Consider the following 20,207-nt stretch of genomic DNA (forward strand, 5'->3'; position numbering starts at 1 on the left):
TTCCACCTCTTCAGGGGTGTCTCCAGGGAAGTCAGTGATGAAGGCTCTGCTTCTCTGTGCATGTTCACAGGAATATTTTCAGGTGTGATGAAAGGGACTTAACAGCAGAAATCGGTGTAAATGCTTCACAATCTCGTCATTAGGTATTCACTTTGATGATGGAAGCGTGTCGGGTTACTTTATTAGACCCTGTATTAGGGTAAGCTGTGTTAAAGTCTTGCCCCTCGTTTGTAAGACACAAGACTCTTGGTGGATTGGTGGAGCTCCCTTAGTCTCGGGTCATCGGCTGGCATGGAGATGTTTACCTCAGGGGCTGTGGGACAATTAATGAAAATCCCCAAGCACACCGAACATTGAATAATTTCTGTCTGAATCTCACAACTGTTATTGGTGAAGTGGGAACTATTGTTGTATTGATCCAGAAACCAAGGCTCAGAGAGATGAAGTGATGTCTCCAAGGTAACACAGCTGGTAAGTGTTGGGTTTCAAGAGTTTGGATGTAAACAAGAGAGTGACAAAAGAACTGGGGACTTTTAGTCACTTTAACCAGGATGTGAAGCCCTCAGCAAGGGGCAGGCAGCTCGCAGGACCAGGGAGGCCCAGGTACTGTTGTTGTGACCGATATTGATACTGTTATTATCATTATTTACTCATTCCTCTGAGGTCCTACAGCCCCTCCTGTCTGCATCTGACAGCCCACACATCACTTCCATTGTCTTGTGTGACTTTCCAGTGGCTCCTGCACAGGAGACTTCTTCCTTACACTACTGTATTATGTCCAAAACATTGTCCACTTCAGCCCAGCCTAGAGCTTGGCCCTCAGGTGCTAAGTGGTTAGGGTCTTGATCTCTCTGCACCTTTAACAGCCTTCCAGAAACAAGCTCCGATCCCATCCACCAGCCCCAGGGTCAACACTACTACCTCTATTTGACAGGTGTCTGTGACTTTCGATGATGTGGCCGTGACTTTTACCCGGGAGGAGTGGAGGCAGCTGGACCCGGCTCAGAGGACCCTGTACCAGGAGGTGATGCTGGAAAACTGCAGGCTCTTGGTGTCTCTGGGTAAGGCCTTGCCACTCTGCCATGCAGAGGACCTGCCATCTCCTCGTCAGACATGCTCTGGCTCCATGCCCGGCTGATCAAGAAGCTTACCCTCTCTCTTCCCTACAGTTTAAGTCATTTTTGAGATTCATCTTTTCCTGCCTGCTATGTCTGTGTTTCTTGGAGCAAGAAACAGTTCCCCTTTTGCTCCCAGAAGGTGGTGGAAGGAAATGGGGATGTTCTGCAGAACCCAAAGGCAGAATTTCCAGTTGGGCCACATGGGAACCACCAGGATTATGCCGGCTTCTGGGTCTCTTGTCCTGACTTCTCTCTCTGGCTTTGTTCATGTCTGTCTTTTCAGAATGGCTTTTGTGTTTCAGCAAGTTTGTGGCAGGAGTGGCCACCCCAGTCCCTGCTCTCTGTAGCCCCCAGATGCCTTGTTTTTACTTCTTTGCATACTTAACATTGTTTCTTTTTCTTTGTGTACTGCTGGGCTCTAGGGGGTTGTCCCTGAGGCAGGAGTGGCCACCTGAGCCTCTACCCCAGTGCCCAGCACAGACTGGCCTCTGTCTGAGGTTCTTATTTCACATTCCAGACCGGGAGCTGACTGGGTGGGACTGGTGGCTCAAGTGTCCCCTGCAAGCCAGTCCACAGGGCTGTGAGTGATGGGAGGGTCTCCAGGAAGAGGGTGAGGCAGGTGGGGCCTCGGGAGGTCTTTGCCTTCAGTGCCAACAGGTATTGTTGTAAACCACAGGATCTCGGTTATAGGGCTTTTCTGTTCTCCTGAGCCTTCATGATCGTCTCTCGTTCCCTGAGTCCTGGCCAAGATCCTCTGCTAGTCCAAGAGAAAGAAGCTGAGAGAGTAGTGCTTCTCAGTACTTGGCGGTTTTGTCCCCAGGAGACACTTGGAAGTCTGCAGCCACATGTGATTGTCACACCTGGGGTGTGGGTGGTCCCGGCATCTAGCAGGCTAGAGTCCAGAGACGATGCTTAGTGCCTGAGACTGGACAAGACAGCCCCATTCAACACAGGATGATCCCGCCCACAAGGGCAAGAGAGCCAAGGTGGAGAAACAGCAGCCTGAGGATAATCACCTTCGACCTCGCAGTTTGAGGGAAAGGAGAGCTGTAAATCCAGGGCTTAGGGTAAGACATGCCTGTTCTTAGAGAATTGGGATTGTGTTCTGTGTTACACAAAATTAGGAAACGTTTGACATATTTAGATATTTTATAACAAAATTAAAAAAATAAAAAGGTCCACTATTTGGCCCTGCTGACCCTTCACTCACCTCGCCACACTTTCCCTGAGCTCAGTCTGCTGTGGTCATGCCAGCATCTTGCTATTTCCTGTGCACGTACTTAACATACTTGCTTTGGGCCTCTGCAGTTGCTGTTCTCTGTGCCTGGTGGGTGTGCTTGGGCATTTTGGCTTTTCTTTTTTTCCTTTCTTTTTTTTCTGAATTTTTAAATTTAATTCTATATATTTATTTATACTGCAGGTTCTTATTAGTTATTCGTTTTATACATATTAGTGTGTATATGTCAATCCCAATCTCCCAATTCATCACACCACCACCACCACCCCCCCCGCCGCTTTCCCCCCTTGGTGTCCATACGTTTGCTCTCTACATCTGTGTCTCAATTTCTGCCCTGCAAACCAGTTCATCTGTACCATTTTTCTAGGTTCCACATATATGCGTTAATATACGATATTTGTTTTTCTCTTTCTGACTTCATTCGGTATGACAGTCTCTAGATCCATCCATGTCTCTACAAATGATCCAATTTCGTTCCTTTTTATGGCTGAGTAATATTCCATTGTATATATGTACCACATTTTCTTTACCCATTAGTCTGTCGATGGGCATTTAGGTTGCTTCCATGACCTGGCTATTGTAAATAGTGCTGCAGTGAACATTGGGGTGCATGTGTCTTTCTGAATTATGGTTTTCTCTGGGTATATGCCCAGTGGTGGGATTGCTGGGTCATAGAGTAATTCTGTTTTTAGTTTTTTAAGGAACCTCCATACTCTTCTCCATAGTGGCTGTATCAATTTACATTCCCACCAACAGTGCAAGAGGGTTCCCTTTTCTCCACACCCTCTCCAGCACTTGTCGTTTGAAGATTTTCTTACGATGAGCATTCTAACTGGTGTGAGGTGATACCTCCTTGTAGTTTTGATTTGCGTTTCTGTAATAATTAGTGAAGTTGAGTAGCTTTTTATGTGCTACTTGGCCATCTGTATGTCTTCTTTGGAGAAATGTCTGTTTAGGTCTTTTGCCCATTTTTTGTTTGCATTGTTTGTTTTTTAATATTGAACTGCATGAACCGTTTATATATTTTGGAGATTAATCCTTTGTCCATTGATTTGTTTGCAAGTATTTTTTCACATTCTGAGGGTTGTCTTTTCGTCTTGTTTGTAGTTGCCTTTGCTTTGCAAAAGCTTTTAAGTTTCGTTAGGTCCCATTTGTTTATTTTTGTTTTTATTTCCATTACTCTAGAAGGTGGATCAAAAAAGATCTTGCTGTGATTTATGTCAAAGAGTGTTCTTCGTATGTTTTCCTCTAAGAGTTTTATAGTGTCCAGTCTTACATTTAGGTCTCTAATCCATTTTGAGTTTATTTTTGTGTGTGGTGTTAGGGAGTGTTCTAATTTCATTCTTTTACATGTAGCTGTTCAGTTTTCCCAGCACCACTTATTGAAGACTCTGTCTTTTCTCCATTGTATATATTTGCCTCCTTTGTCATAGATTAGTTGACCATAGGTGGGTATATATCTGGGCTTTCTATTCTGTTCCATTTATCTATTCTGTTTTTGTGCCAGTACCATATTGTCTTGATTACTGTAGCTTTGTAGTATAGTCTGAAGTGCAGTATAGTCTGGAGTCTGATTCCTCCAGCTCCGTTTTTTTCCCTCAAGACTGCTTTGGCTATTCAGGGTCTTTTGTGTCTCCGTACAAGTTTTAAGATTTTTTTGTTCTAGTTCTGTAAAAAATGCCATTGGTAATTTGATAGGGATTGCAATTTTTTTTTAAATTAATTTATTTATTCATGACTGCGTCAGGTCTTCTTCGTTGCTGCGCACGGGCTTTCTCTAGTTGCGATGAGCGGAGGCTGCTCTTCATTGCTGTGCACAGGCTTCTGACTGCGGTGGCTTCTCTTGTTGCAGAGCATAGGCTCTAGGCACGTGGGCTTTAGTAGCTGTGGCTTGTGGACTGTAGAGCACAGGCTCAGTAGTTGTGGCTCATGGGCCTAGTTGCTCCGCGGCATGTGGGATCTTCCCAGACCAGGGCTCGAACCTGTGTCCCCTGCATTGGCAGGCGGATTCTTAACCACTGCGCCGCCAGGGAAGTCCCAGGGATTGCATTTAATCTGTAGATTGCTTTGGGTAGTATAGTCATTTTTACAGTATTGATTTTTCCAATCTAAGAACATGGTATATCTCTGCATCTGTTTGTATAATCTTTAATTTCCTTAATCAGTGTCTTACAGTTTTCTGCATACAGGTCTTTTGTCTCCCTAGGTAGGTTTATTCCTAGGTATTTTATTCTCTTTGTTGCAGTGGTAAATGGGAGTGTTCCCTTAATTTCTCTTTCAGATTTTTCATCATTAATGTATAGGAATGCAAGAGTTTTCTGTGCATTAATTTTGTATCCTGCAACTTTACCAAATTCACTGATTAGCTCTAGTAGTTTTCTGGTGGCATCTTTAGGATTCTCTATGTATAGTATCATGTTATCTGCAGACAGTGACAGTTTTACTTCTTTTTTTCCAATTTGTATTCGTTTTCTTTCTTTTTCTTCTCTGATTGCCATGGCTAGGACTTCCAAAATTATATTGAATAATAGTGGTAAGAGTGGACATCCTTGTCTTGTTCCTGATCTTAGAGGAAACGCTTTCAGTTTTTCACTGTTGAGAATAATGTTTGCTGTGGGTTTGTTGTATATGGATTTTATTGAGGTAGATTCCCTCTATACCCACTTTCTGGAGAGTTTTTATCATAAATGGGTGTTGAATTTTGTCAGAAGCTTTTTCTGCATCTGTTGAGATGATCATACAGTTTTTATTCTTCAATTTGTTAACATGGTGTATCACATTGATTGTTTTGCATATGTTGAAGAATCTTTGCATCCCTGGGATAAATCCCACTTGATCATGGTGTATGATCCTTTTACTGTATTGTCGGATTCTGTTTGCTAGTATTTTGTTGAGGATTTTTGCATCTATATTCATCAGTGATATTGGTCTGTAATTTTCTTTTATTGTGGTGTCTTTGTCTGGTTTTGGTATCAGGGTGATGGTGGCCTCATAGAATGAGTTTGGGAGTGGTCCTTCCTCTGCAATTTTTTGGAAGAGTTTGAGAAGGATGGGTGTTAGCTCTTCTCTAAATGTTTGATGGAATTCACCTGTGAAGCCATGTGGTCCTGGACTTTTGTTTGTTGGAAGATTTTTTTTTTTAATTTTATTTATTTATTTATTTATTTATGGCTGTGTTGGTTCTTCGTTTCTGTGCAAGGGCTTTCTCCAGTTGCGGCAAGCGGGAGCCACTCTTCATCGCTCTGCGCAGGCATCTCACTATCGCGGCCTCTCTTGTTGCGGAGCACAGGCTCTAGACGCGCAGGCTCAGTAGTTGTGGCTCACGGGCCTAGTTGCTCCGCGGCATGTGGAATCTTCCCAGACCAGGGCTCGAACCCATGTCCCCTGCATTGGCAGGCAGACTCTCAACCACTGCGCCACCAGGGAAGCCCAAAAACCATTTTGAGAATGAAAAAGAAGAACGTAAGTAGAGATATAGGAAGTCCTTGCAGGCAGGCTCATAACTAAGTTTCCCATTTATGTAGTATTAGCAAAGAAAATCGATATGTAATTTGGGGAGTGTCTAAGAGTATCTTTCAGGAGTTATAAGGTGTGCTAAAAGTATGGCTTTGTATGTATACATGTGTGTGCATGTTAGTGTGGTATTTGTAAAAAATAAACATGGGACTTCCCTGGTGGCGCAGTGGTTAAGAATCTGCCTGCCAGTGCAGGGGACATCAGTTCGAGCCTGGTCCGGGAAGATCCCACATGCTGAGGAGCAGCTAAGCCCATGCGCCACAACTACTGAGCCTGTGCTCTAGAGCCCGTGAGCCACAACTACTGAGCCTGTGTGCCACAACTACTGAGCCTGTGTGCCACAACTACTGAAACGTGTGTGCCTAGCGCCCGTGCTTTGCAACAAGAGAAGCCACCACAATGAGAAGCCTGCACACCGCAACGGAGAGTAGCCCCCACTCACTGCAACTAGAGAAAGCCCATGCGCAATGAAGACCCAACGCAGCCAAAAATAAATAAATTAATTTAAAAAACAAACAAAATCCTTTTTCCTCATAACACTTGTGATACCAAACGTCTGGGTTTTCCATACCAGGCAATTCTGACCCTAATAACTACCTGGAGTTAGCACAGACTCCAAAGGTTAATAAGGATTCAGTTCCATAAGACAGCCCCTCCATCTCCCACCCACCCACTTCAGATGTCAGTCACAAGTCCTCACAACCTGTCCTGACCAACCAGCTATAAATTGGAGATTTCCCTTTTGGCAGATTGAGGCATATACCAGGATCACAGACAGCAGCTCAGGAACATGATAGAGTCCCTAATAGAAGAAAGCAAAAAGGTCCCAGGTCTGATTTCTGTCTTAGGAGAGGAAGTCCATGGGTATCTGCTGGGTGAAGGTTTTCGTGTCCCCAGGTGAAGTCATCTTCATCAGTGAGGTCTTGGTCTGGGACGTGGGGCAGGGTATCCTTTGCAAGTGGGTACGCACTTGACTTGATGTGGGCCTCAGTATTTGCCGTGTTTGGTTGAAACAGTGGCTTCCTCAGAGGGTTCAGGCCTCTGAGTTATAAACCAATGAAAGTACCCAGACCAGTTATAGTAAGAGCAACAGTTACCGGAATGGCATATGGGTGTTCTTCAAGGTTTGGTTTGTTTGTTTTGTTTTGTTTTGAAGTTCAGGGCAAATGGATCCCATATCAGGTGACCAGCTGCCTGGCCTGTGGGGCAGTCTGTGGTTAATGGGTTCCGGGAGCGTGTGCTCCCTCCTTCTGGTCTCCAGCCTCATGGGATGATGGGAAGCTCTGTGTGTAACTGCAGGGGAGACAGTGTGAATGGCCTCCTGTAGAACGAGTCTTTGTGTACATAGAGGTGAGGCACATTCCCTTCCAGAGTAGGAAAGGGCAGTGGGACATTTTTAAAGGTATGTGATTCAGGGAGCCTTGAATTAAGGCTAAGGGGTGAGATAGAGGCCCATTGAGGGGTTTGTTAGTCAGACTGGAGTTTGAAAAGGAGCTGTTTAAGGAAATCGTTATGTTTTTCAGTTAAACCAGCTATTTGGGGCCCATTGGGGCCGTGAAGCTCTATTGACTACCTCTCTCCAGAGCCCAGCACTGTGTAATTTGAGAAGTGAAATGTGTATCTTGGTTATTGTCAGTAATGTCTGTAATTCCAAAGGGAGTAAGGAGCTTCCTGGCAAGGCCTAGCATTGTGGCCTTTATAAATGTAAGGACATGTGATTTTGACTTACTTTTGTTTGGGGTGTTTGTGAGACAGTTTCTTTACCCTGAAGGAGGCAGTTTTTAAGCAATGGCCTAACAGTTTATAATGAATGTGAAGAGGAGGCCGTTTGTTGATCAGGGCATCTAGTACGAAGATGACTTCCTGAATAGGCCAAGAAATGTTTCTTAGGTCCCATTTTTTATTTGGACAGTCTGGCTACGGGATAGAAAGCAGCAGCATTCTACTGAGCTCCATCATGTGCTGTGGATGTAAGAGATCCGCAAACTCCCACAACTGTTCACTCACTTAATCCCAAGGTGCTCCCCAGGTCGCCAAGGGCTGTGGGGAGGGGTGCCCTCCTCCAGCACCACGGCATCTGGCAAGGACCCACCTTGTCCTACAAGAGGAATATGTCAGAGGGCCCAGGTTGTGTTCCATCCTGTCCTGGGGCCTCAGGAGCTGTGCTGAACTTGTGATGTGTTGTTGCCATGAACCAAAGCTTGATGGGCAGCTGGGTTTGGCGGTCAGTGGCTTGGGGTCTGCAACAGCCTTCATTATCTGGAGAGCCTTGTGTGTAGTTAGTTGTTGTTTTAGTAGCATATAGTGCCAGGCTGAGGGGGCAGTCTGTTACATCAGAAGCCCTTGGGCATCTTGTGGCCCCGGTAGGTGATTCAGAAACTCAAGGAGGTGTGAGAAGAGGTTGTCAAAGCCTCTTTGGTGAAGGAGTCTCTGAGGTTACTGATGGGACTGGCTATTTAACAGTATTTTGAGCAGATTTTAGAGCTTTTGTTGGAGGGAGTCCCATTTAAGGTGGGCTGATTTGCAAGTGTCAGCATCAGGGAGAGTAAATAAAATTTATAAATGAGGAATATGTGGCCACCAGACCCAAAGTAATAGTAAATAGTATTTTTATCTAAAACTAGTCCCCAAAGGATTAAAAGGTGTTGGATTCACTGTCACAAGTGTGTCAAATGAATCTCCTTAGACGAGGTTGTCATTGATGTAACATCACCTGTGCTCCTGGAGAGAGGTGGGTGGGTGCAGCTTAGGTCTTGGCTGCAGAGGGTGTGGGTGTTGGCAGAGCTGTTGAGCCACCCCACGGGGCAGCCTGGGAGAGGAGTCCTATTTGCCTTCAGAGCGAAGGCAAACCGTGGTTGAGAGGCTGTCAAAATACACACCAGCAGAACACGTTAGCCACATCTGTAACTGAAGAGTAATTACCAGGTTCTAATAATATTGGGTATTGGGTGTGTGGATCTTGTTAGTCAGCTCAGGCTGCCATTACTGTGTGGTTAAACAGCAGCTTTATTTTCGCACAGTTCTGGAGGCTGGAAGTCCCAGTTCGGTTGCTGATAAGGATCTCTTGCTGGCCACCTTCTTGCTGTGTCCTTACCTGACTTCATCTGGCTTGGAGAGGCCTTCTCTTCCTCTTAAAAGGATACCGGTCCTCCCAGATCAGGGCCCCACTCCGTGACCTCATTTAACCTTAACTACCTCCTTAAAGGCCCTAAGTCCATATAGGATCACACTGGGGATTAGGGTTTAACACATGCAGTTTAGGGAGACACAATTCAGTCAGTAACAAGGACCCTAACAGATGGGACCACGGCATTAAGATTGCAGTAACTCACAGCGAGGTGCCCTGTGTTTTTTTAGGTTTAAGAACACGCACAGCTGAGCTGTCACGTGGAGAAGCAGTGGGGATCATCACCCCTTGATTAATTAGGTCTTACATAAAAGTTTTACTCCCCAAAGACCCCTTTTCAACTTACATTGGGCTGAATAATTATTTTAACTCGGGTCTGTAGGGTCCCATTTTTATCAAGCCAATTAATTTGTAAGTGCCAAAAATTTATTTTAATTGTGTATTGTGTCAGAGCATCTATGCCCAATATGGGATACTTTAGGACAGTGGGTACTAGGGCTATAGGAAGTTCAGGCAAAGCTACAGTCAAAGTGAGATATACCTATTTTTTGTCTTTAATATTTAGGTACTTTTTACAGTGGTGGAGTAGAGTGTTTTCAATTTAGTGAGATCCCCAGGTATAACTGTGATTTGAGCCCCAGTATTAAATTCATGAAGTTTTGTCAGTTGGTGCATTTTAGCAAATTCTAAAGATAATTTAGAACCTGTGTTGTGGAGTCAGACAAACCAATCAGTGCCCTGTTTTGTTTTGGTGATAATTTTTTTTTTTAATATATAAATTTTGTTATGCCATATGTTATTATTATATAATAATATATAAATTTTAGTGTATAAATTGTGGATTTCCAATTGGGTCAGAGTATAGACAGAGTTCTAACTTAGTTATATGTTGTATGTTATTTAAACTTTTATCCTCCCTGTTATCTAGGGTTTTTTGTTGTTGTTACTGCTTTTAAATCAATAAGTAGTCTAGAACCAGTATTATGTTTGCTAGACCTGGCATTTGCTTGATATGTAAGGTTAATAGTGTGCACCCCTCCCCTTCTTTCTTCTTTTTGAGCTTTTCAGCCATTTAAAGCCCTGGTTTTTAGTTTTAGTTTGTCTCCTGCTGAGGAGAGGAAAGAGGGGAGGGGCCTGGGGCTTCCAAGATGCAGCCTCTCCCCTGGATGGCCCTGGTCCACAGCATAACGAGCCCCTTCCTCCCCACTCATTTTTTTTCTGCCTCCAAACAAAATCTTTTTGGGGGGGGGTAGGGGGGAGGGGTCACCTTTCTGCTCCCCCCCCCCCCCCCACCGTTTTTCTTTCTTTTATTTGGGTATTTACCTGTTAGGCTCTTAGCAGTCCCAAGTGGCAACCACTGTGAGTGGCAGCCTGCCTTTCTAGGGAGGGGCTGGGGCTCATGCCTCAGGACAGCAGTGGTGGTGGCAGTGTCCTGACAGGGTGACAGTTTGGTGTTGAGGAAGAGCTCTCCACGTGCTGGTCTGCAGCAGCACTCACGAGTGCCGGACACACTGGCCGGGCTTACACAATCTGGAGTAGGTTGAGAAACATCCTCAGGTGTCTCAGAGGCCAGCAAGAACAATATTCCTTATTCCTTTGTTTCTCCCCCCATTATACGTTGAACTAGCAGTCTCCAGAGATGGGATCTCTTATTTACTACACGGTTGGGGCAAACTGCAACAACAGTTAGGCAAGCAGCCATGGCAAGGTTTGCCTGTGAAGCAGTCTAAGCCTCTTCTGTGCCATGGCATGTGTGAGGGGGGTGCCCTATGCCACTCGGATCCCTGTATTGCTCCAGGGACCACTGCCTGGACTCTGGCCAGGTGTGCCCTCAGAGGGCAGGCAGTGCCGTCAGTCTCTCACAGGGTGGTGGGCAACTCAGTTGAGCTGCCCCCCGCGGACTTCAGTGTTGTTGGCTCAGTTGATCACACTTGAATCCCAACCGTCTATGGGGGGGCCTCGGCGTTAGGCAGTAGCCAGTTACCTGGTTGCCCCGGGGTCACCAGCCCAGAAACTTGGTGTGTTTACCATGGAGAGACAGACTAAGTGCTCCGTCTCTTCCCAGATCAGGTGGCAGCTAGGGACTCACAGCCCTTGCAGACCTAGACAGGAGGAGCGCTCTTCAGAATTTTGCTTGGTATCTAAAAAAATACTTAGATCAATGGAGGCATACCTTACTTTGACTGAAAAGAGTCAATATTTTAAATATGTGAGTTCTTTAAATTATTCCATCCATTTTAAACAACATAATGCATTTAAATTACTTGGTACAGTCTCTGGGATATGGTTACACCCTATAAACGTTAACTTTTCAATTATTATTAAGGTTAAAAGTTCATAGTGACGTGGTGGATTGGTTAAGCACCTGGACTCAGCCACTGTTCAGCAGAGTCTTTTCAGGGAATGACATTTGAGCTGAGACCCAAAGAGAGGTAGCTGGAAGGAGCAAGGTGGGGAGAGAACAGCCTTGCAGGGAGAAGGGCCAGCATGTGCAAAGGCCCTGAGGTCGCAGGGAGCGTAACTCCTGACAGCTGAAGGGAGGTCTCGTCGCTGTCGCTGAGCCCCCTGCTGGGCACGGAGCACACAGGAGAGCACATTGCTTAGTGATGACTGATGAACCCTGGACCTGCCAGAGAAGCTGTCGGCGAGTCCTCGCACCTCTGCCATCGACTTCCTCCCGAGTCCGTGTGTCTTTCCCCTGCGTCTGTGTTTGGCTGCATGTGACAGACCGGCTCAGTCTTCACCCCAGAGGAAATTTATTACCTCACCAGTACAAAGCTCAGAGGTGGGGCTGGCTACCGGGTTGGTGGGTGCCAGCCCAGTTGTCTGCTTCTTCCTGGTCTAGGGCCTCGGGCAGGTTCCCTCACAGGCGACCCAGGCTGCTGCAGGACTCCAGCACCGGCCGGTCCCCTCACTCAGCCATCCTGGACTAGAGCTCTCTACCCCAGAGGGCTGGTGTAGGTCACCTGCAAGTTGGTGGAAACCAGAGTTTTCAGCCCTCCCTTGATGCCAGAATCTGGGGTGGTTTTTATAAATCTGTAGTTATCCGGGCCTCATCTGCAGAGATTTGGTTTCTTCTTTTTTTAAAAAAATAAATAAATTTATTTATTTATTTTTGGCTGCGTTGGGTCATTGTTGCTCGCAGGCTTTTTTTTAGTTGCAGCGAGTGGCGGCTACTCTTCGTTGTGGTGCGCAGGCTTCTCACTGCGGTGGCTTCTCTTGTTGCGGAGCACGGGCTCTAGGTGTGTGGGCTTCAGTAGTTGTGGCACACGGGCTCGGTAGTTGTGGTGCATGGGCTTAGTTGCTCCACGGCATGTGGCATCTTCCCAGACCAGGGCTTGAGCCTGTGTCCCCTGCATTGGCAGGCGGATTCTTAACCACTGTGCCACCAGGGAAGTCCCTATTTGGTTCAGTTGGATGTGAACCAGACGTCTCAGGAGGTTTTAATGCACAGGTGGTTGAAATTCACTTGGGTTAATTAGTAAACACCTTCTGGAAGGGGGGGGTCATATTCTCTGTGTCTCTTGGCTGCAACTGAATAGAGTTGGAACTCTGTGCAATGGAGGTCAAAGGGAATAGGTGTTGTCTACACAACCAGCACTACAGTTTAAAGTCTTTGGATCCCAACATTGGTGTTTGGTTTTTTTTTTTTTTAATTTATTTATTTTATTTTTGGCTTCAGTGGGTCTTTGTTGTTGCATGCGGGCTTTTCTCTGGTTGCGGCGAGCGGGGGCTACTCTTCGTTGTGGTGTCCAGGCTTCTCATTGTGGGCTTCTCTTGTTGGGAGCATGGGTTCTAGGTGCGTGGGCTTCAGTAGTTGCAGCACATGGGCTCAGTAGTTGTGGCTCGCAGGCTCAGTAGTTGTGGTGCAGGGGCTTAGTTGCTCCGCGGCATGTGGGATCTTCCCGGGCCAGGGCTTGAACCCGTGTCTCCTGCATTGGCAGGTGGATTTTTAACCACTGCGCCACCAGGGAAGCCCGCAACATTGGTGTTTTTGACCTTGGTTTCCAGGTTACAGGTCAGGATTTCTGTGGATGGAATCAGCTTCATTCTGAGGTCTTGTCCACATCTTGAAGTCCCACAGTAGATCGAGGGCTTTTCTTTGTTTTCACAGAAATCCTAGTGTCTTCTTCCTTTCTCCATGAACAGGGTGTCCTGTTCCCAGACTTGAGCTGATCTTCCAGCTGGAGCAGGGGCAGAAGCTGTGGACGGTGAAGGAAGACCTCTCCCGCAGCACCTGTCCAGGTAGGAGCCAAGGTGTGGGCAGCTGGGAAACCCTGCAGGGGGAGGCCGCTGGCCCTGGTTCCCTGGGGAAGCATCTTGTTCGGGTCTCTGTGGTGGTCTGGAAGCCACGGAGCCCTTTGACCCCAGGTCCCTCTGTCCTCCTGGAGGATAGACGTGCATGAGCTGAGATGTGTCTTGGGCTTCAGCTGCCTGGGCTTGAAGCCTGGGTGCCGACCGATCACCAGCTCTGTGGCCCTAGTGAACTTCGGGATCTCGTTGTGTCTTTGTATATATAAGTTTGACCAAGTTAAATCTTAGCTGCCATGTCAGACAGACTCCAGCATCTTGGTGCTCAGCATATGGAAGCACTTGTTCTTTTTTTGTATTTCTTTCTTTCTTTCTTTCTTTTGCCATGCCTCGCAGCATGCAGGATCTGCATGATGCAACAAGAGAAGCCACCGCAGTGAGAAGCCTGCACACCGTACCTAGAGAAAGCCCGCGTGCAGCAACAAAGGCCCAATGCAGCCAAAAAAATAAATTAAAAATAAACAAACTTGAATTTGCCTAGTGCTGGCAACTGTTTATCAATATATAGCATTTACATTGTATTAGATATTATAAGCAATCTAGAGATGATTTAAGGTACACAGGAGGATGTGTGTAGGTTATATGCAAATACTCCACCATTTTCTATAAAGGACTTGAGCATCTGCAGATTTTAGTATTGAGCAGGGGGTTTCTGGAACCAGTTAATCAGCTGTGGATACTGAGAAACAACTGTATTTTCTTCTTTGAAATGTCATTTCATGGAAAATGCCTGTGTTTCTGTTACCTTGTTTCCCTTTTGTTTGTAGGGATTTTTTTTTGTACATTCCTGATACTTTTATCAGTTACAGATGCTGCTCTATCCCCAATATCAAAAAGATATTCTTGTTTTATTCTAAGATGTTCTAAGCTTGGCACTTGACATTTAACTCTTTTTGGTCTGAGGTAGAATTTGAGTATAGTGTGAGATAGGAATACAGTTGTTTTCTTTTTACTTTTTTAAATTAATTTTTTTTATGATCCTTTTAATGTGTTGTTGGATTCTGTTTGCTAGTATTTTTTTGAGGGTTTTTGCATCTACATTCATCAGTGATACTGGTCTGTAATTTTCTTTTTTTGTAGTATCTTTGTCTGGTTTTGGTAGCAGGGTGATGGTGGCCTCGTAGAATGAGTTTGGGAGTGTTCCTTCCTCTGCAATTTTTTGGCAGAGTTTGAGGAGGATGGGTGTTAGCTATTCTCTAAATGTTTGATAGAATTCACCTGTGAAGCCATGTGGTCCTGGACTTTTGTTCGTTGGAAGATTTTAAATCACAGTTTCTATTTCATTACTTGTGATTGGTCTGTTCATATTTTCTATTTCTTCTTGGTTCAGTCTTGGAAGGTTATAACTTTCTAAGAGTTTGTCCATTTCTTCCAGGTTGTCCCATTTTATTGGCATACAGTTGCTTGTAGGTAGTCTCTTAGGATGCTTTGTATTTCTGCGGTGTCTGTTTTAACTTCTTTTTCATTTCTAATTTTATTGATTTGAGTCCTCTTCCCTCTTTTTTTTTTTTTTTTTTTAAACTTAACTTGCAACTCTCACATTGTGCTTTTTTTTTTTTTTTTTTAATTTTATAGCTACTTTATTTATTTATTTATTTATTTTTGGCTGTGTTGGGTCTTTGGTTCGTGCGAGGGCTTTCTCCAGTTAAGGCAAGTGGGGGCCACTCTTCATCGCGGTGCAGGGACCGCTCTTCATCACGGTGCGGGGACCGCTCTTCATCGCGGTGCGGGGACCGCTCTTCATCGCGTTGCGCGGGCCTTTCACCATCGCGGCCCCTCCCGTTGCAGGGCACAGGCTCCAGACGCGCAGGCTCAGCAGTTGTGGCTCACGGGCCCAGCCACTCCGCGGCATGTGGGATCTTCCCAGACCAGGGCTCGAACCCGTGTCCCCTGCATTAGCAGGCAGATTCTCAACCACTGCGCCACCAGGGAAGCCCCTCTTCCCTCTTTTTGATGAGTCTGACTAATGGCTTATCAATTTTGTTTATCTTCTCAAAGAACCAGCTTTTAGTTTCATTGATCTTTGCTATTGTTTTCTTTGTTTCTATTTCATTTATTTCTGCTCTGATCTTTATGATTTTTTTCCTTCTGCTAACTTTGGGTTTTGTTTGTTCTTCTTTCTCTAGTTCCTTTAGGTGTAAGGTTAGATTGTTTATTTGAGATTTTTCTTGTTTCTTGAGGTAGGCTTGTATAGCTATAAACTTCCCTCTTAGAAGGGAAGTTTACTGCTTTTGCTGCATCCCATAGGTTTTGGATCTTCGTGTTTTCATTGTCATTTGTCTCTAGGTATTTTTTGATTTTCTCTTTGATTTCTTCAGTGATCTCTTGGTTATCTAGTAACATACTGTTTAGCCTCCATGTGTTCGTGTTTTTTACGTTTTTTTCTCTGTAACTGATTTCTAATCTCATAGCACTGTGGTCAGAAAAGATGCTTGATATGATTTCAGTTTTCTTGAATTTACTGAGGCTTGATTTGTGACCCAAGATGTGATCTATCCTGGAGAATGTTCCATGTGCACTTGAGAAGAAAGTGTAATTTGCTATTTTTGGATGGAATGTCCTATAAATATCAATTAAATCTATCTGATCTATTGTGTCATTTAAAGCTTCTGTTTCCTTATTTATTTTCATTTTGGATGATCTGTCCATTGGTGTAAGTGAGGTGTTAAAGTCCCCCGCTATTACTGTGTTACTGTCAGTTTCTTTTATAGCTGTTAACAGTTACCTTATGTATTGAAGTGCTCCTATGTTGGGTGCATATGTATTTCTAATTGTCATATCTTCTTCTTGGATTGATCCCTTGATCATTATGTAGTGTCCTTCCTTGTCTCTTGTAACATTCTTTATTTTAAAGTCTATTTTATCTGATATGAGTATAGCTACTCCAGCTTTCTTTTGATTTCCATTTGCATGGAATATCTTTTTCCATCCCCTCACTTTCAGTCTGTATGTGTCCCTAGGTCTAAAGTGGGTCTCTTGTAGACAGCATATATATGGGTCGTGTTTTTGTATCCATTCAGCAAGCTTGTGTTTTTTGGTTGGAGCATTTAATCCATTCACGTTTAAGGTAATTATCGATATGTATGTTCCTATGACCATTTTCTTAATTGTTTTGGGTTTGTTTTTGTAGTTCCTTTTCTTCTCTTGTGTTTCCTACTTCGAGAAGTTCCTTTAGCATTTGTTGTAGAGCTGGTTTGGTGGTGCTGAATTCTCTTAGCCTTTGCTTGTCTGTAAAGCTTTTGATTTCTCCATCGAATCTGAATGAGATCCTTGCCAGGTAGAGTAATCTTAGTTGTAGGTTCTTCCCTTTCATCACTTTAAGTATATCATGCCACTCCCTTCTGGCTTGCAGAGTTTCTGCTGAGAAATCAGCTGTTAACCTTATGGGAGTTCCCTTGTATGTTATTTGTCGTTTTTCCCTTGCTGCTTTCAATAATTTTTTTTGTCTTTAATTTTTGCCAATTTGATTACTATGTGTCTTGGCGTGGTTCTCCTTGGGTTTATCCTGTATGGGACTCTCTGCGCTTCCTGGACTTGGGTGGCTATTTCCTTTCCCATGTTAGGGAAGTTTTCGACTATAATCTCTTGAGATATTTTCTCGGGTCTTTTTTCTCTCTCGTCTCCTTCTGGGACCGCTATAATGCAAATGTTGTTGCGTTTAATGTTGTCCCAGAGGTCTCTTAGGCTGTGTTTATTTCTTTTCATTCTACACTTGATCTTAGCCAAGAGGCCAAGAAGCGATCATTTCTTTTCATTCTTTTTCTTTTATTCTGTTTCGCATTAGTGAATTCCACCATTCTGTCTTCCAGGTCACTTACCCTTTCTTCTGCCTCAGTTATTCTGCTGTTGATTCCTTCTAGTGGAGTTTTCATTTCAGTTACTGTATTGTTCATCTCTGTTTGTTTGTTCTTTAATTCTCTAGGTCTTTGTTAAACATTTCTTGCATCTTCTCGATCTTTGCCTCCATTCTTTTTCCAAGGTCCTGGATTATCTTCACTGTCAGTATTCTGAATTCTTTTTCTGGAAGGTTGCCTATCTCCACTTCATTTTGTTGTTTTTCTGGGGTTTTATCTTGTTCCTTCATCTGGTACATAGCCCTCTGCCTTTTCATCTTGTCTATCTTTCTGTGAATGTGGTTTTTGCTCCACAGGCTGCAGGATTGTAGTTCTTGCTTCTGCTGTCTGCCCTCTGGTGGATGAGGCTATATCTAAGAGGCTTGTCTAATTTATTTATTTTTGTTTATTTTATTTTTTTGACTGTGTTGGGTCTTCGTTGCTGCGTGCGGGTTTTCTCTAGTTGTGGCGAGCAGAGGCTGCTCTTCGTTGTGGTGTGCAGGCTTCTCATTGCAGTGGCCTCTCTTGTTGTGGAGCACAGGCTCTAGATGCATGCCTTCAGTTGTTGCAGCACGTGGACTTCACTAGTTGCAGCACACGGGCTCAGTAGTTGTGGCGCATGGACTTAGTTGCTCTGCGGCATGTGGGATCTTCCTGGACCAGGGCTCGAACCCTTGTCCCCCGCATTGGCAGGCAGATTCTTAACCACTGCACCATGAGGGAAGCCCGGAATACAGTATTTTTATTCCCAGCACGTCTCCCATTTTTCTAGCTCCATTTACTTTATTTACTAATTTTTTAAAATAAATTTATTTATTTATTTTTGGCTGCGCATGGGCTTTCTCTAGTTGTGACGAGTGGGGGGCTACTCTTTGTTGCAGTGTGCGGGTTTCTCATTGCGGTGGCTTCTCGTTGCAGAGCACGGGCTCTAGGTACGCGGGCTTCAGTAGTTGTGGCACATGGGCTCAGTAGTTGTGGCGCACGGGCTTAGTTGCTCCACAGCATGTGGGATTTTCCTGGACCAGGGATCGAACCCATGTCCCCTGCATTCACAGGTGGATTCTTAACCACTGTGCCACCAGGGAAGTCCTCTGTATAAGTTTTTTTGTTGTTGTTGTTGTTTGTTTTTTTTTAAATGAAAGCACCTCTAATCTTTTTTTTTTTTAATTTTTACTTTATTTATTTTTTTATTTTATGGCTTTGTTAGGTCTTCGTTTCTGTGCGAGGGCTTTCTCTAGCTGTGGCAAGCAGGGGCCACCCTTCATCGCAGTGTGCGGGTTTCTCACTATCGCGGCCTCTCCTGCTGCAGAGCACAGGCTCCAGACGCGCAGGCTCAGTAATTGTGGCTCACAGGCCCAGTCGCTCCACGGCACGTGGGATCCTCCCAGACCAGGGCCCGAACCCGTGTCCCCTGCATTGGCAAGCAGACTCTCAACCACTGCGCCACCAGGGAAGCCCCTCTGTATAAGTTTTAAGTCATACAGCGTGATGGTTTGACTTACATATATTGTGAAATGATTACCACAGTAGGTTCAGCTGACACCCATATAAATAGAATAAAAAATAAAGAAAAGACAAAAGGAAAAAAATGTTCTCCTTGTGATGAGGATTCTTAGGATTACTGTCTTAACAGTGCTTCTTTATAGCATACAGCAGAGTTAGCTACAGTTATCGAGTTGTACACTGCATCCCTAGGGCTTATCGTACAACTGGAATTTTGTACCTTTTGACCATCGTTCTCCAATTTCACCTCCCCCCACGTTAAATTCTTCATTGGTATAGGTTCTCTTTAATGTCTTCAAGTAAACTATTAACATTTTCTCCATCTAGGTCATGTGTATTTTGCTAGTCTTTTCGCCACACTGTTCGGGCATAACAGACCCAATGTTTCCATCCCAGTCCTGCTCACCTCCTGCTTTATGAGCCCTGTCCTGGGAGTCCTCACTGTAACCCAAGTCAAAACCATGGGAATCAGCTTCCCTGGATTCTTGTCAATACCATTCTTATGGTCTGGGGGACCTTTGTACATTCTGTGTCCTAAGGCTATAGTGTCCTTCCCACCTCCTCTCTGTGGCAACACCAGCGGTGCCAGTAGGACTCCCCTGGTCTCTTCCTGCACACAGTTAGCCAAACTCAAGGTTAGAAATACAGAACTCCAGGACTGCCAAGTCTGCCCAGGTCTTGTGAACCATCTGCATGTCGAGGGGTTTCCCAGTCCACCCTCAGGTTCAGTGATTTGCTAGGAAGACTCACAAAACTCCCTAAAACCTGTTATGCTCACAAATCATGTTTGTTACAGGGAAAAGATACAGATTAGAAGAGGAGCCGGAGGTGTTACAGACACGAAGCTTCCGTGTCTTCAGCGTCTTGTTACCTCCTGGAATTGATATTTGGCAGTATGTGCACGGAGTGTTACCAACCCAGGAAACTCACCAGAGCCTCGGTATCCAGATTTTTATTGAGTCTTCATTATAGAAGCATGATTGATTGAGTCATTGTACATGGGACTCAGTCTCCACCCTTCTTCCCTTTCCAGAGATCCAGCTGATAACTCGTGTTTCAAAGCCCCAGCTTTCTAATTACATGTTTGGTCTTTCTGCTGTGGCCAGACCTTACCCAGACCTAATGTCATCTCTTTAGCATAAACTATCTAGGGGCCCATAGTGAGTCATGTGTTGTCATAAAGTATCATGTACATCCCTAGGGACTCACCATGAACAACAAAGACACACCTGTCTCTCTGGAGATACCCAGTTTACAGGTTACTTCCTTAGAGCTGGGGCAAGGACCATACTTCTCTTTGGAGATAGTTGAATTTGCGTTAATACACTTCCTGTCTTTTACCAGGGCTGCATTAGATGCCTTTTCCTAGTGTTCTTTTTTTTTTTGGGCCGTGCTACTTGGTTTGCGGGATTGTAGTTCCCCTACCAGGGATTGAACCTGGGCCTGGCAGTGAAAGCACGGAGTCCTAACCACTGTACCATTATGGAATTCCCTTTTCCTAGTGTTCTTACAGCAACGTGGGATGTCTTTGATTAAAGGAAACTGAAAGCCCACAGAGGCAT

The 20,207-nt window shown here is 44.7% G+C and overlaps 1 protein-coding gene across 3 annotated transcripts in view; it reads left to right on the forward strand.

Moving 5' to 3' along the window:
- Nucleotides 1–20,207, forward strand: part of LOC309617237 (uncharacterized protein) — a 30,032-nt gene that overhangs the window by 1,176 nt on the left and 8,649 nt on the right. Inside the window, exons 2-4 of one of the 3 annotated variants that reach the window (XM_082369126.1) lie at nt 935–1,061; nt 13,148–13,243; nt 19,442–19,585. In XM_082369126.1, the coding sequence (XP_082225252.1) occupies nt 935–1,061; nt 13,148–13,243; nt 19,442–19,585 (367 nt within the window). The remainder of the gene's footprint in view (nt 1–934; nt 1,062–13,147; nt 13,244–19,441; nt 19,586–20,207) is intronic. The other 2 variants (XM_082369128.1, XM_082369127.1) reach the window with 2 other exon arrangements.

The sequence above is a fragment of the Balaenoptera borealis genome (genome assembly GCF_965194805.1).
Source record: "Balaenoptera borealis genome assembly, chromosome: 19".
Lineage (NCBI taxonomy): Eukaryota > Metazoa > Chordata > Mammalia > Artiodactyla > Balaenopteridae > Balaenoptera > Balaenoptera borealis.